The sequence below is a fragment of the Pseudomyrmex gracilis genome, unplaced genomic scaffold (genome assembly GCF_002006095.1).
Source record: "Pseudomyrmex gracilis isolate BER0280 unplaced genomic scaffold, ASM200609v1 scaffold_80, whole genome shotgun sequence".
Lineage (NCBI taxonomy): Eukaryota > Metazoa > Arthropoda > Insecta > Hymenoptera > Formicidae > Pseudomyrmex > Pseudomyrmex gracilis.
In genome coordinates, this window is record NW_018020664.1 from 376,508 (window position 1) to 393,163 (window position 16,656).

A 16,656-nucleotide genomic window follows, 5' to 3' on the forward strand; every position below is an offset into this window, starting at 1 on the left:
ATCGACAATGAGGTTCGCTCTGTCGCGAGCGTCGTTTCTCTTTGTCGCTCTCGATTTATCAGCAATGCCACCCCCGGGTTAAGGTCAATCTCTTCCGGATAGAAAACAGACCGGGACCATTATCGTCGCAAACGTCACGATATCAACGTCCGCGTTTTTCCGTGGACTCAGCAGCCCTAATCGTTTTGCTAAGTCTCTTTCCTCGTCCTTTCTTTTGGCGCGCGAGCGAACAAATTCTCGATGAAAAACTGCACAAATTACTTTCCGTAGGAGATTCACGATGCAGGTATCAAGTAACCTTTTTTTTTTTTTTTTTTCATACAATTTGTTATCTTAATTTTCGCGAAATGAAAATTTTGCGACCGTCACGAAGTAACTCTAGTTTATAAACGTCTAATTTTATTTTTCTTGCTTTCTATTTCGTTTCTCTAATAAGTTTCGACGTCATCATTTCTCTCTATCTTTGTTATCCTCTCGCCCAACCGAGATGTTATTATACATCCTTACGGCGAATTTATCGGTTGTGTCACAAAACTGACAACGTGATGTATGCGATTACTTCGAAAACTCGGCCGGAAAACTCGTGGGGAGGAGGAGGGAGGGCGAAGAACGCGCGCAACACGCGTGAAGTAATTTTCTCTCCCCGAAGAAAAGATACTCGCACACACGTACGATGTCGCCGCGTAAAACATAACCGAGTTATTGGGCGGCACACGGCGTGGTTAATCAAGAGAGAGATTAAATCGAACACATACATCGGGGGGAAGGGGGGTATATTCTCGTCCTTCTCTCTTTCTCTCTCTCTCTCTCTCTCTCCCTCATTGGACAATACCGGATATTGGCGGAAGCCGCCCTTCTGCTCGACGAGTTAATTAAGTTCGCGCTTATCGGAACCACCAATGCTGCAGAGTCTGCAAGGTGTTCGTGTAATCCGCGTGAGACATTTGACCGTGTCTGCAGATAACCGTGTTGTCGGACGAAATGATCAATTAAATACTTGTTCTTTTTTGTTTTTAAATAAGAAATTGTGCAAAATAAAAGATCTTAAAATTATCTCTTGCGCGCGTGCGTAAGGGCGCGTGAGAGATTATTGTTGCTGAACAAATAGAAAATTATATTCGATTCCGTTGTCGCCGTGCGAGCATATCTTTAACGGGTGACTCAGCTCGGTAGCGAACTAGAAATACTTTTCTCATAATGCGTGATTCTCATTTCGGAGTAAGAGCAGTCCGACGCAGATTGCGAGAAACACTTGAGAGAGTTCCTCGAACTTTTGTTATATGCGAGATGACTCTCTCTCTCTCTTTCTCTTAATAGTTTCGATTAATAAAAACTCAATATAATGAAATGTTTGCGCAAAAAGACAATCTCTAATTTTTTTTTATTCAGTTCAAAAGAGTTTATATAGATGAGAAATGGAGAAAAGGAGAACAAGAGGAGAAAACGGTCAGAAGAGAGAAACGTGACGCTGGCAAACCGTATTTTTCCGGTCGGTGATCATCATAATCAACAACTTTTCCAATCGCGCCTTTCGCTCGCGGGGTCTCGTGACCAAACGCCGTTACAAGAAAACCACCAGTAACCTGCTTTCCGACGCTTTTCTGTACGACGTTCAATTATATCGTCGTGTCAAAAAAAAAAAAACAAGAAAGAAAGAAAAAACATTTTTCAATTCAACAAACACGCAACTTTGCATGAGTATGTTCTATAAACATTAATAATTGCCCCAAAGTCCGTTCCAAAGGGAATGATATAAAAGACGCTGGAGGAACGCGGCTCTCGTGCAAAACCAGATGCGAAGATGAAATTGGACGAATTCGGTGTGGCGACATCGTAAATTTTCTTCTCTAACATTGGCGGCGCTCCAATTGTAACAAGGCGACCCGACGTCTGGAATCGCGAGCGCGAATACCCGCGTTTTGAATACGAAACCAGATTACGGATTCCTATATTTGAATAGACAACCTCCCGGTTCTTGCGCGTCCGCGCCGACTTGTTTCACAATCAGCCGCTCCTCCGTATTCTCGTTTCTCATAACGTCGGGTTTTTTCGCGGATTCTTGTTTACGAAAATATCGAAAGAAAAAACAAAAAAGAAATGCCGAGACGTTCCCTTTCGTTGCCCTTTGATCACGCGGCCGCGGTAGAACCTCCGGCGACCCTCCGACATCGTTGAATCTTTATTTTTTTTATTTTTTTTTTGTCCTTGCTTTCTTTCATCAACGCCTTAACGTCGCGATGATATTGCGCGTCTGCAAACTCCACGCGCTTAATTGCTCAAATATTGCGAATTCCTAGAAGAGAGATGAAAATATCGAGACTTTTGCTTTTCCGCGATTTTTTCTGGATATGAATTTAAAACAAGCAGCGAAAAAATCCCTCTCAAACAAAACCGGAAAATAAAATATTTGGTTCAAACGCCAATGTTTGCGGAAGCATCAAATTTTGTGTATTTTTGTAATTTTCAGAACGCAAAAAGTGAACGAAAACTCTTTACACTTCAAACTTTCTTTTATACTTTTTTTTTCTTAATGTTCCGTTCATCGCTAAGTAAGTTGAGTGATTATCACCTAATTAGAAGAATGTACGTATTACGAGGCATCGGAGTGCATCGTGTGTTAAACGCTCTCTATAATTGCGCACCGTGCTAATTTGCCGTTAAATTCCCAACGTCTTCCGCTTTCCGAGCGAAGGAGACGCGCGAAAGAAAGTGCGCGACGGGGGGGTCTCTCGCGCGAGTTTCTTTACGCCCTTGTTCTTCTTCTGCGCCAAAGGGTAGGACCCTTTTTTTTGTGCATCCGAATGCATCCCGCACGGCTCGTTAATAGGTAAAAATGTCGCCGACGCTCGTCGGCAGGCCACGTGTTGAGAACCCCCCATCGTCATGGCAACCCCCATAGTCCGAGTTCACAGACGACCAACATCACCGCGCTGGTCCAGGAACGTACCCCCAACATAGTCATCCCCTTATAATATGTAATTGCCTACGAGATTCGAATTTGCAATATAATAACGTATCTGTGTATTTATTTCCAAATATTATTTGCATCGCACGATTTTCAATTTTTGTTCCAGGAGAGAGAGCGACAATTGTTTAATAACACCGAGAGAGATACAACTTTCGCCATTTGCACAAATGTATTTCTTTACAATTATTATGTATTTTCTATTGTCTTTGTGTTTACGCAATAAATATAATAACAATATTATTATTACAAATATAATAGATATAATAATATTATTATTATTATATTTTTTAAATTTACATGTTTTAGTCAAGTAAAATTTCGGGAGAACAAGCTCTTGTAAAAGTATTACACGTTGCGCTACGTAGAGAATTTAAACTTCAAAGTTCATGATACAATCTGTACCGTTGGCAGGAAAATCTCATGAATATGACGTAAGACAGACCTCACGAAGGGATATATATATGTAGTACATATATATATATATATATATATATATATATACGTGTATTACTTCTTATGCCATCTATCTCGGCATGTATTATATGCGAACAGATCGATACGTCCCGACACTGCGCTTTTTCCGTACACACTATCGCGTTTTGTTTCATCTCATAAAAATTCACGCAATCGAAACCTCCTCCTCGCGCTAACGTTTTCGCGAAGAAACTTTCTCGAAACTTTGAATCTATATAAAAAGAAAAAGAACAACGAGAGAAGAAACATTTATTTTTTTTTGTTTATATTTATTTCTTTTTGATATCAATTTTCGTTCCGCTCTCTCAATCTTACTTTATTACACTTCCATCCCCGAGAATCGCATTCTTTTTCCTTCCGACCCGCTAAGTCTGACAAACCGTCAAGTATTTCATAATGGAAACTCATTTACAGCGGAGAGGCCTGTCAATTAAGCGCAAATCCATCATGGATTTGACTCTCTCTCTCTCTCTCTCTCGAACACGCCCCTGGGGGACGAGAGTTGGTCAATTCAGTGTACCGTGTACGCACATGTATATACGTACATAGGTACACACATGTTCGGAAAATAATGTAAGTGTCAAACACGGGGGTGAACGTAACAACAATACACATGCCGTGTGCCCCGGCGCTCATACAACGCCGACAATGCCGGCTTCGCGTATCCGTCGACACCCCGGATCTGACATTCAGATCTGACATTCAGCCGTTTCTCTCTCGAGCAAAGTTCGAGTCGGGCGAATAATACCCGGAGCGAAGTTGGCCGGAAACAAACGCCGTGTTGTATAACGCGCGGAGCAGTTACTCACCGCTTCCGTAACTTTGTCGTTTCCCGGACTTTAAGACAACACGAGAGAGAGAGAGAGAGAAAGAGAGAGAGAGTCCTTTTAAACGTGAACGTGACACGGGGCCTACGGGAATGTGCTCGAGATATGCTCGAGATGTGCTCGAGATATGCTCGAAAACTTTGCCACGTTGACTTGTCATTATTCTCTTTCTTTTCTCGTTTTGTACGAGAAGAGTCGAGAAGAGAAGAGCGCGTCGATTTCTGATATTGAATACACGACGGATTGTAATTATTTTTTTTCCTCTGACGTTCGTGTTGCAGAAGTGATGTCTTCCTGGAACCGTATCTGCAGCAGCACGGAACCGTTCAGGTGGTCAGCTCGCCGAGCACTCCGCCGCCGAATCCGCTGCAGCATCGGCAACTTACGCAGCTACATCATGTACAGGTGAGTCGCAGAGAGAAAGAAAGCGAGGAAATAAATATATATCGTGTATTTCGTAGAATTTAAAGAAGAACGCGCGTGTGAATTGCTTTTTTGAGACGAGTTTTTTTGTTCTTTTAGATGGAGTTTCTCCGGATATAATAATTAATTAATTAATTAATTTTTCCTCTAATTTTCTTGTCAAGGTCACGTCAATAGTAAATAAAAAAAATTCCTTCCTACACGTCGCGATCGTTTGGGCGCGTAATCGCGAATTTTCGACAATTTGCTTTTATTACGAGCTCGGAAATCTCCGAGTCTCTTTTAAGCCGTGGGGCGTAAATCCCCCCGGGCTCTGTCGCACAATGCGCCCTTAATACCACATTATATCCCGACGTGCCCCGCGTCGCCCAGTTATCTCCATTCGCAGCCGATGCGAATAAACGTTGCGTCCGGTCGCGCAATGTATTTATCGTTTTTCCCTCTCGCTCTCTCCACCCACACCCTCCTATTCCCGACGACGTCGCGCTTTTACGCGATGCAGAAAAGCCCCATTGAAAAAAACGATAATCACAGTATTTTCGAACAATCTCGGGAAAGACAGAGGAACGCGAGCTCCCGCTTTTGTAAGAAAGATTATACGTACTTGAAAAATACGGTTTTNTNTTTNTTNNTTTTTTTTTTTTTTTTTTTTTTTTTTTATTCTTGACAGTTTGATCGATGTTGATCGAGAGCGCGGACTGGGCTTTTAATTCTAAGTAACTTAGTTTTTTTATTTTTTATTTTAACGGCATTTTCCCGAAATCGAGCAAGTGAAAGAGAAAAATTGACGACGAACGAAACGGACGAAGAGGAGCGGAAAAAGGTTTGCAAGAGGGGAAGTGCATTGACGAAAGGGTTTGAATGTAATTTAATTTGAAATGCAGACTGACACACGGTTTCGAGGTAACGGGATTAAACGCGGACGTGCGTCGCGTGTTGAATACCCTCTTCGAGAAAGAGGATGATGAGAGGGAAGGGGAAGAGAGAAAGAGCTAATTGCAAAACCTTTAATTATTCGTTAGAAAAAGTTGCGGTGAAAACGTCGTTCTCGTTCCCGACGCTTCGTGCGAAGTACGAAAAAAAAAAAATTTCTTGCATAAGACGTCGTATATTACATTCGCAATTTTAATTCTTGCGCATCTGCTTTTGATATGACATCAAATTTTGTTGTCTTTGTTTCTCTCGCCTCTCTCATAATTTTCTAAAAACAGAAGAAGCTCGCCGAGAGGGAGCGACGAAAATTTAATACAGTTTTCCAACCGTGAATGTAAAGTGAGCATTATTACGCGCTTAATTAAACTTCATATTGGTCATGTTACCGCGGAACAGTTTACCGCGTGTGCATGTAAATTTCATAATTGGACAATTCGGCGTAATTCGTGAATAATCATTTGTGTACACACAGCCCGCGTTGTGGGTGGATCTTTTGTTTGTTGTTATTACACACATGTGTGTGGTACGGCACATAAAGTTATACATATTGAATAATATTTTGCTTCTATTTGAAAATAATAATAACGCCCACAAAATGTAACACGCGGTGATTACACCCGACAGAGATTTGAATCTATCTGAAAGGATAGCTCGTACGCATTTTGTAGCTGTATAATCTCTTTTATTATGCTTCAAAACTTCAAACATTTCTATATCACACAGTAAAATAAATAAAAACACAAATAAAATAAATAGTTTTTTTCTGTTTCTCATGTTTGTCAGAGCGAAGAATCACTGTCGTCGGAAGGTTCGGCCACTTCGGCAGGATCTTCGGAATCCACGGAAGATTCTGGCAGCGAAGTGGCGTGCGACATCACCCTCATCGAAAGGCTCATACGCTCGCATCCGATCTGGTTTCTGCCGGGCATTCAGAGAGCCGGAGCTTTTCATCTGTTGCAAGGCAAGGAGGAAGGGGTGAGTGCACGTTTTTTGCTCGGCGAAGCTAAAACTCGGAGTAAAATCGAAATTTCACCTAGAAGAGACATAAAAAACAAATACGAGAAATACGCGATTTTTTTTCTACCCGTGCGCGCGCGCATATTTGCCGCAGAAATCCGCACCGATGAAAGCGAGTGAGTCGTGACTCTTGGTTTAACACTTCAGCGTACTAATAACGCAAAGAATGACAAAGTACGCCGGCACGGTCACCAGTCACGAGAAACCGTGTCAATGCCTGACGAGATACGCAGTACTTACACGCGAAAAATCAGGCTGAGAGAATTCTACGCGCATCCGGCGTCGTCTTACGTAAATCGCGAGGTCGATGAAGCGCGGAACTCGCTATTACACACGCCTTATCCGTCCTTTATTTCCGTGGGATGTTACCGTGTATATATATACACACACATATATATATATATATACATACATACGTACATATATACAATATTTGGTTTCTTTTGTAAAATAAAAGTTTTATAAAAAGAATTAAAATAAGAAAACATTTGATTCTTACGTTTTTACATGATTTCGTTACAGAATTTCGTGGTGCGGCAATCAAGTCAGAGCGACACAATGGCCCTATCTGTGAGATTACCCGCGGGTAAGGGGCCCTACATCGAGCACTACCTGATCCAGGCCAACAAGGGCAAGCTGAGTCTGGAAACGAGCGAGAACAGGTTCGACAACATCCCCTCGTTGATCGCCCATTACTCGCAGTGTTGGTGAGTATGTTCTATTTCTCTTTGTTTCCGTAAAAGTTCTTTTGTTTGACAATGGTATAATGCAGAATAACGTATAATATATAACTTTGTGTACGACAATATACGTTATACAGAGTACACACTACACAGAGACGTGTAAAATATAATTAATCAAAAACAAGTTTCAAGAAAAAAATTCAAAAAAGAAAATTATAAAAAATCCAAAAACAAAATAGACCTGAAAGCTATGAAAATTCACCGGTGACGGTAGAATTAAATTGATATTTAATATATTTCTCACTGTAAATTTAATTCAATTATAATAACTACTGTAACAATTAATATATTAACTACAGCACATCACCGGTGGATTAAAGCTTTCGGGTCTGTTTTGTTTTTCGAAACTTTTTGATTTTGTTTTTTTGGATTTTTAAATTTTATTTTTGAATATAAAATATAAAATATTATTTTTATATTAACATAATATGCGCATTGACAATAGACTTGAGCGCTAGTGATATAAATCGTGGTTTTTTTCTTTGCGGTTTTGTTTGATGACAAGCAGCGACGAATTGCCGGTGCAATTAACGCTGCCGAGAGCGATGCGGGAAGCGAAGAACAGACAGCAATTGTCATCGTTGGCGTTACTAGGACAAGAATTCTGGCGGTATCCCATGGCGAATCCGAAGCCGCCGGAAAGCAGCAGTAGCAATACTTCTAGTCTCAGCAGTTTTCATGGCGGTGAGTTTGTTTTTTCTTTTTCTGGGAAACAATTTTGAAACAAATCAGCGGCAAATGTACGCGTTTGCGTAAAAACAATTATGAGCAGAGTCATTTCTGTTATGGATAATTGCAGGTAACAACAACCATAATCACAACAATAATAACATGGACACGCCAACTACGGAGAGCATAGTGCTCAACCTGGCTCCGATATCGTCACACAACACACGTAAGATATTATATAAATATTTAAGATTTAAATTTTTTTTATGTGTGAAAAATTAGACTAAATTTTAATAAGATGAGATAATAAAAATTTCTTTTTTTTACAATCTTAGTACAAAATTACTCAAATAAATTGAGAAGTAGCTAAAAAGTGACTCTCAAATCGCTTCTTCGTCTATTTATATTTATCGAATTATCGTTTTCGAGAGAGTTGAGTCAAGTCAAATTTCTTGAAACTCTACCGAGAAAACCATCCATTAGCCGAAGTTATTTCTGTGACACAGACACGTCCTCGCCGACAAACACCGTGAACGCGAATATTTCGACATTCACGTCGTCGTTGCCGCGTCAGCCGCGTCCCACTCCGCCAAACACTCTCAACCTGACAACCTTCAACGAACCTTTGACTGACAGCAAAAGAGATCGAATCTCATCACCGAACGACAAGCTCTCTCATAAACTGATCTCGCCGAACCTCGTGCAGAGCGTGCGGTGTCCCTCGCCGGTAGTTCACAACGTGGAAAACAACGTTCTGAGCCCGATTCAAGACGTAAAGAACTTCGACACTCTGAAGAATGGATTGGACACACCGAGGTCGATAACGGAATTCCCCAAGACCTCAACGAAGTCAACTTCCATGTCGAGTTTCCACGAGAACAACTTGTCGTGCACTACGTCGCCAGTACTGCCGGATATTAGAAACATTATTGCTGAGAATCAGGGAATGGTACAGAGTGTAAAGACACCGCCGCCGCCGCCTCCGAGATGGGCCAAACCCGGTATCAGTCAAAGTCAAAGTAATTTCACAGTAACCACGACAGTGACCTTCAACGTGAACCAGAACAACGACACTTCTCAGGTAAAAAATTGAAAAATCATTTTTATTCTAAATTTTTTTTTGTGATATTACATGCTTAACAATTTTTTCTCTCTGTTGGCCAACAGCAAAATACCCCGTCGGATCCCAACACGTCGCTGTTGAGTCCTCAATCCAACAAATCGCTCACTTCTAACTTTTCCATCAAGTCACCCCTCTCACCTAACACTCCCGTTATTTCTCCCACTTCGAAGATGCTCTCGAAGACATCCTTCATGGTTTCCCAAAATACTCCGTCTAGCACCAGCAAGTCGAAAAGACGTCGCGACCGCGAGAACCGAAAGAACTCCCAGCATTATCAAGAATCGGACATTTTGGACTCGTACTATCGTAGCTCGCCGGCCGACAAGATTTCCGACTACGAGGACATTTGGAACACGACCGATCAGTCGACGCAGTCGACCTGGAACGACAGCAGATTGAAGGACACCAAAATTGTTTGCACTCCGCAGGATCGATTGAAGAGTCCGACCGATCGTCTGCTGAGTTCCAAGGAGCCCGAGAAGAGCCTTCTCAACGAAAGAGTGCCAGCGGGAGAACAGGTGATTCTGAAGAACGACAGGTTCATGAAGAACGACAAGAAGGCCTACAAGGAGATGATGAGTCCGGAGTTCAGTAGCTTCAAGCCAGTTATTCCAGAAATAAAGAGTCCCGATCAAAGTTCACCAGAGGAAACTGGAATGGGCAGAAAACCCGATCTGTTATCCAGAGTTTGTAAGTGTCTTGACGTTTTTTCGGCTTATCTTTTCTTCTTGTTATTATGTAAATATGATTCTTAATGATAGAATCTGTTTGAAATTCTTGTAAAAAAAAAAAAGAACTTTTTCGGAATTTGAGAATTTTATTTCCACATTAGGCAGTGCAAATTCGCTGAACAGTCCGAGCACGGTGACGCCACCGAGGAACAAGCTCGGTCTCGTTCTTGCGAAGTCGGAGAGCAACAGTCCGCAGACTCCCGAGTCCAAACAGAGCAGTCCTTTTTACGCGGAACCGGCCGACGCGATCGCTCAGAACGCCGCTCAGATAATTCCAAGAAGACGACCGATCAGAACCAATCCGGCGTTGAACAAGTACCGACACAGCGAACCGGGCTGGCTGCAAACTCCAACGGGGAACAACTCGAATCAACTGCATCCAATCGACGGCTGGGAGGAACCGCCAGAGGAAACGGAGGACAAGACACCGTTGATTTCGTCGTCGGTCGACAATCTGGCAAAGAGACTCGGTCAGACCAGGGAGATAAAAAAGATTCCTCGAGCGAAACCAGTTCAGCCGCCGAAGATTAGGAACAAAGTGTTCACCGATACTTCGTGGGCGGTGGATTCGAGTTGGGAGTTCATCGGCAACGATACGGAGAGTTGCGAACCGGATTACGACTGTGATGCTGTTTACGATAGCGACAACGTCGCGAGGAAATTTCCAGGTGACGAAGAATGCAACAAGGACGTTGTAGGAAACATCCTGACTGTTCAGAGTATCATTTTGCAGCGGTGAGTTTCTTTGATAGAGAGAGTCACACAATCTCGCGAATGATTTTATTGTAATTTTGCGCGACAGTTTTTTATTTCAAATTTTTTTTATGAAGATAATTATTTTTTTTTTCTTGTCTTCTCTCCGTGATATATAAGATACCCGGAACTGCTGAAGCCACCGGACACGTGCGAGTCACTGTACAGCGATCGGAATTCCTCGTACGACAATGTGGAGAAGCGAAACCTGGAGCGCGAGGACACGCCGGATTCGCGTAGGGATCGTACGTACGATCCATCCGAATGGGAGACCATGTTGGACACGGATGCGGAAAGCGACATCGAGAGGATCAAGCGAAACAAGAGCTTCAAGGAACGACTGGATCCTCTTTTATGTAAGTTTTTTTTTAATATTACAATTTGAATTAAAAAAATTTACTTTTTCTCCTCTCGCTAACTTGAAATATTTTAATAACAATGTTCTTCGGAACACATCTGAGATAAAATTTTTGTGAAAATAATAAGGCTATAAATAGGATGGGTTTTAAATGATAAGGAGAGGTTTTAAATGATAAGCAATTGTGAAGATCGCGCTAATTATGAAGCTGCTCCGCGTTTGCGCGCTGGTTGTTGTTCTTCGAGACTGCTTTAATCATTCTTCGTCGACGTTGTTTGTGCTATGTTTTCGAAATAAAAAAACATACACATTCTTAACGTGTTCTCATCCTATTTAACAAAGTAAAACTTTAACGTAAATAATGAAAACTGTTGTGAACGTGTTTAATAAAATATTCAAATTCATCAGAGTCGTAAATGAACACACGAATGAATTAAAGCAGACGAAGTTATCGTTACGTTATCTACCGATTGTTGTGTGATTAACCGATAGTTGAAGAAAGAGCAGCAGCGACGCCAACGGTTTCGGTATCTTACCATCTTTGGCGGCTACGTTTGTCAGTCGTCAATCGGTCGGTTAACTGATCGCAGTGTCTGAAACACAGTTGGGACATGAAGTGATTTTTGATAGTGCGACTCTCGTAAACAATTATGACCGGCTGCGGCGGCTCCATTGTCACTTCCTGTTCTCGCAAATGTTTCGTTAAACTCGAAAAAATTCATCTTCAACCTTGTCGCGATGTGACCGTATCGATTCCGGATTCTGCGGAATCTGAAAATTATCGTCGAATTTATCGGAGAAAGAATCATTGTCGTTGACTAAAAAACAGACAAAAAAACAGACTTTTCGCGAGAAGAAGAAAATATAATATCTACGTGTATCTGTTCTTTCACGCGCGCGTATATACGCGCTCAGATAAGAAGTCATTAAACTATCCGATAGCGATTAATTGACGCATATACATAATTGCCCTCTTGCGCGTAATCGCCAACTTTTATCTGTAAACAGTGAGAACAGAAACATGTGAATCGAATCTCTCGTGCAACATTTGAATTTGTTGCTATTTACTTTCGCACACGTGCGCGCGCGACCTTTAATTGAATTGTTATTCAAATGTGAATATATAAAATCGCACGCGATTCGAAGTCGATCTACGAGATATTTCGATGACAATTTTAATGTCTCACCACGCGGAGGAGATGGACGAAGATTGGGTAATAATTAATTATCCATCGGAAGGGACAATTAATTATCTGGAAGAAATACCGGAAGTCAAACGAAAGAAACTTAAAATATGGAAGTGTTCCGCTAAGAAATTCTGGCGAAGAATCGTGATTTGTTTCCGTGTTGTCTTGAAGAAAAGTCTGAGCGCTATCAAACGTAAGCATCGACAAACAGAAAGCGACAGATAAAAAAAAAGCTTACGGCGATACGATCGCGAAATTTATTATTGTGCGATACGAAAACGAAAGACAAATCACAATCCCATTTGTCTTGATTTCAGAAACAAAAAAAAAAAAAAAAAAACAATTTTTGTTTTCAGCACCGCCGCGAGTCCAGGCGCTCTCGAGGAACCGCGAACAGCAGGGCGGGACCGGAACAACCATTCGAGCTTACGCGCTTCAGCTCGCGGCGGACAAGACCACGACCTTCTCGCAGAATATCGACAACTTCATCCAATGCACGCGGGAGAGCAAAGAGGCGAGTCCGCACGTGGTGATGCGCAACATGCGGCAATTTATGTCGGGCATGAAGAATTATCTGGTGAAGCACGGCGAACGCGAGTTCGAGAAGGAGGTGGAGAAGGAGCGGTTGAAGTTGCGATCGGACGAGTTTCTCAATCTCGACGCGATCCTCGAAGACGTGATGATGAGTCTGGTGGTGAGACCTCTTCGGGAGCACGTGTGTCACCTGTTTATCGACATCTTTGCCGCTTCCGGGGCGTTGCAGACTCTGGCGGAGAACATTCAGCACGCGCAGGGCAAGACCATTCACGATCTCGGTGTACGAGTCAGTAAAATTTCTTGAGATGGTATCGTTTAAATGAGATTAAACTTTTCATTTAATTTTATTCATGTTTACACGCAGACGAAGATTATCCCTCCCTCGGAAGAGAATTTGGAGCGCATTCTCAAGTGTATCGGACGACTGCAGAGAGCCGATTCCCCGTTGGAGAAATTGGAGCACTTGCTCGCGGCCATCTCGGCCATTTTCAACTCTGTAAGTGTCTTTTACAATGTTTCTTCGGAAATATTATCGTTCGCAGAATAAAACATACACAGCACTTTGATAACACGGTGACTTTTATCACGTCTGATGATATCGCGATACAATGTACATTTTTTGATGTAGTTAATAATAAGTTTCTCTCTTTCAATTTTGCAGGTGAAACAGACCAACTCGGGCAGACACATTGCGCTGGGTGCCGATGATCTATTGCCGCTAGTGATCTGGGTATTGGTGCGCGGCAAAGTGGTGGACGCTGAAATAGAAGCGGAATATATGTGGGGCTTGCTGCATCCCTCTCTATTGAGCGGCGAGGGTGGTTACTACCTGACTACATTATCGAGCGCAGTGCACGTTCTTAAAACCTTCAAGTCCAGCCAGAGCACTTTATCTTCGTTGAACGTAAGTAACAGACGTACTGTTGATTGTGTGTCTTGCAAGTAAATAATAACACATTCGACTATAGTGGACTTATTGAGAAAATATTTTCTTTTCGTTCAGGGTTGCGGAACACCGGACTGTTCGCCTGTGCTGCGAATTTTGGTACCGGACGAGCTACACGGATCGCTGAACACCAGGACGCTGCCAGTGCGACCCAACATGAACACTAGAGAGATCTGCCGTATCCTCGCGCATAAGATCAGATGTACAAATCCGCAGGATTACGGGCTCTTCAAGTTGGTGCAGGGAGAAGGTGAGTGTCGATATAAGATCGATGATTAGAACGATCTCCGCGCGATTGCGCGATTCAATGTTTTGATTTTTGCGATAAACCGTGTCGCGACTTTTCTCCCGGTATTTGTTTCAGAAACGTTGCTTGGGGATCACGAGTGTCCGCAGGAGCTCTCACACTGTCTTTTCGCGTACAAAAGAATCGACGCGAAGATAGCGTGGCCGAAAACCAGCTCTTAAAGGTGCAACGAAGAGTATTTCAATCGCTTTCAATTGCTTCCTTAGATCTCTGTCATAAGCCAATATCCGTGTGTTTTTCCTAAAATATAAAACATACTTTTCATGACAAACCTGATCACCAAGCTATATATATATAAATATATAATATATTATAAAAAAAAAACATAATATATACACATATAATATATGGTATATGAATTATATATAGCCTTTGGCAGAAATATTATTTCAGCATTTTTCAAGCTATTCGATTTCAAACAATTCAGGATTTCTAAAAAAAAAAAATATTTTCAACACTGCCAATGTCGTTGCGTTTATTTAAAAAAAAAAAAAAAAAAAAAAACTAACAGTAAGACTATGCGCGAGATAGTCTTTATCACTCTTGCATAAGTATTTTATTTAGAGGTACTTAAGCACGATAGAAAATAAAATAATTCGATGAAAAAAACAAACAAACAAAATAACGAAAGAAATTTCGAACATGTGTCGTGCAATGTTCAATCGTGAATTGACTTTCGGTGTGATATACATGTACGTCGTCACGTAAAAATTCAACAAATTTTTTTTCTTTACCAAATGACTGTTCGGCATCACTTATTTTGATTCTAAATTGATCGCCAATTGAATTTCGTCGAGTAATAACGAGGAAAAAGAAAACAAATGTCGCGTACATACATTCGCGCGAGATGACGGTAATCTTGGAACGCGTGTGTGTTGCGACATTTACGTGTATGTGTACGTATACACATATATATATATATGTATACGGTGTTTCGCAAAAAGAGAGACGCGTATGTATTTATATGTATACTCAGTATTCAGTATCTCGTGGACGTTTGCAATAAGAAAAGAAAGACGCTGCTGTTTCAGAGCAAAACTGTTAGTTGAGCGAAGTGGGACTTCACGCGTGTCGGGAGAATATCACACAAAAAAAATTGGAGGACAAATAATTTTTTCCGAATAATCTCTTTCTTTGACGCTAGTAACTGATAACTCAAATAATGTAAAGGCAATCGAGGAAACTTCTTTTGTCAGTCTTACATTTTTTGGAAAAAAAAAAAAAAAAAAAAAAAATCTTTTGTGAAGAAAATGTGATTTAATTCAAATACTTCAAATATCAACTTCACTGATGATCTCTTTAGAAACACACTTGAGGATCCCGATACTTTACGATTCTATTACCCTTTATATATAAATATAAATATATATAAATATATATATATATAGATATATACGAAAGATAAAAAAAATTGCTCTACATTTTCTATGCACTACCGATATTCCGTAATATCGAGTGACAAAAAACATTTAGTAAGGTGATGTTTTTCGGCAAAGACGCAAAGTTTAGAGTAGAAAAACGAAGAGGATTAGTTTAGGTACTCTATTTTAAGTACTTTCTCTATGAAACGAAAAGAAAAAAAAATTGCGAATTCTATATAGTACGATAAGCAATCCGTATAATCTTAGGCAAATTTCGTGTATTTATTCTTACAAACTGTATACACACATATTTTTATTAATATTTTTCACACATGTGATCCCTCCTATCTCTTCCTCTTTCCTCTTCTCTCTTTCTGTTTTTAACGCAGAAGATCTTGCCAGGCTGATTTGAATCGAAAAGGCTGTGTATTCTCTGTATGTGTGTACGTGTACCAATAAAAATTCGCGAACTAAACGATAATGATATATAATAGTAAAATATATATATGCAATAATTATAATCGGCAATATATATGTGTATTAAAAACTTGAAAAATATAAACAAACACTCGATACTTTTTGGAATTTGCAAAGAAATATCGAGAGGACTTCTTAGAGTTGCAAAAAAAAAAAAAAATAATATTTACGACTATTTTGCTACAGAAAGCTCACACAAATCAGCCTCGTATCTCTTATCGTATCTATTATCTTTTACAATTTTTGCGCGCACTTGTTATATATGTAATAATAATATCAGCGTTCTTATAAATGTGTACATTTTTATTCGTATTTAATTTATTACACGCGTTTTTCTCTAACGTATTACTATCCTGTATGTATAATCGTGACTTTTTACGTAGACGTCGCTTTTGTCCCTTTTTTTTACGATGATTAACATTACGATAATAACAAATGTCGATAATAATAATGCTTCTAATATGCTAGTCAAGTCGATACAAATCTCTCCGAGATTTGTAAAAGTACATATTTAAGTGATGTATAACTTTTTATTCGTTATCGTTGAAAAAAACCCGTACTATTAAATTATCATTATAATTGTGCACACTTCGTCATTATTATTACCATTGTAACATGTAAGTCTATGCTCAATAAACAATATTTCTATTATTCCAATTTCCAAGATTTATATTGTTCGGTATAATTACGATTTATTATTATTATTATTTTTTTTAAGTATTATAATGTCGCAGTTTCATTGCTGTCACATGTCGTGACAGCGATCGATCCAGCGCGGAACTGGCGCGTTGTTGATATTCCAGTTCGCCGTTTATGAATAGA

General features: G+C 40.4%; 1 protein-coding gene across 11 annotated transcripts in view; it reads left to right on the forward strand.

Annotated features, from left to right (window-relative positions):
- LOC109855072 (protein sprint) overlaps positions 1 to 16,418 on the forward strand; it is a 79,760-nt gene extending 63,342 nt beyond the window's left edge. For 10 of the 11 annotated variants that reach the window (XM_020428888.1, XM_020428890.1, XM_020428899.1 and 7 more), the window contains 14 exons: positions 4,551 to 4,674; positions 6,409 to 6,600; positions 7,165 to 7,349; positions 7,894 to 8,069; positions 8,185 to 8,280; positions 8,561 to 9,135; positions 9,222 to 9,867; positions 10,010 to 10,643; positions 10,782 to 11,017; positions 12,563 to 13,029; positions 13,108 to 13,239; positions 13,405 to 13,647; positions 13,747 to 13,939; positions 14,054 to 16,418. In XM_020428888.1, the coding sequence (XP_020284477.1) occupies positions 4,551 to 4,674; positions 6,409 to 6,600; positions 7,165 to 7,349; positions 7,894 to 8,069; positions 8,185 to 8,280; positions 8,561 to 9,135; positions 9,222 to 9,867; positions 10,010 to 10,643; positions 10,782 to 11,017; positions 12,563 to 13,029; positions 13,108 to 13,239; positions 13,405 to 13,647; positions 13,747 to 13,939; positions 14,054 to 14,157 (4,003 nt within the window). In that variant the 3' untranslated portion in view covers positions 14,158 to 16,418. The remainder of the gene's footprint in view (positions 1 to 4,550; positions 4,675 to 6,408; positions 6,601 to 7,164; positions 7,350 to 7,893; positions 8,070 to 8,184; positions 8,281 to 8,560; positions 9,136 to 9,221; positions 9,868 to 10,009; positions 10,644 to 10,781; positions 11,018 to 12,562; positions 13,030 to 13,107; positions 13,240 to 13,404; positions 13,648 to 13,746; positions 13,940 to 14,053) is intronic. The other variant, XM_020428891.1, reaches the window with a different exon arrangement.
- The last annotated feature ends 238 nt before the right edge of the window (positions 16,419 to 16,656 follow it).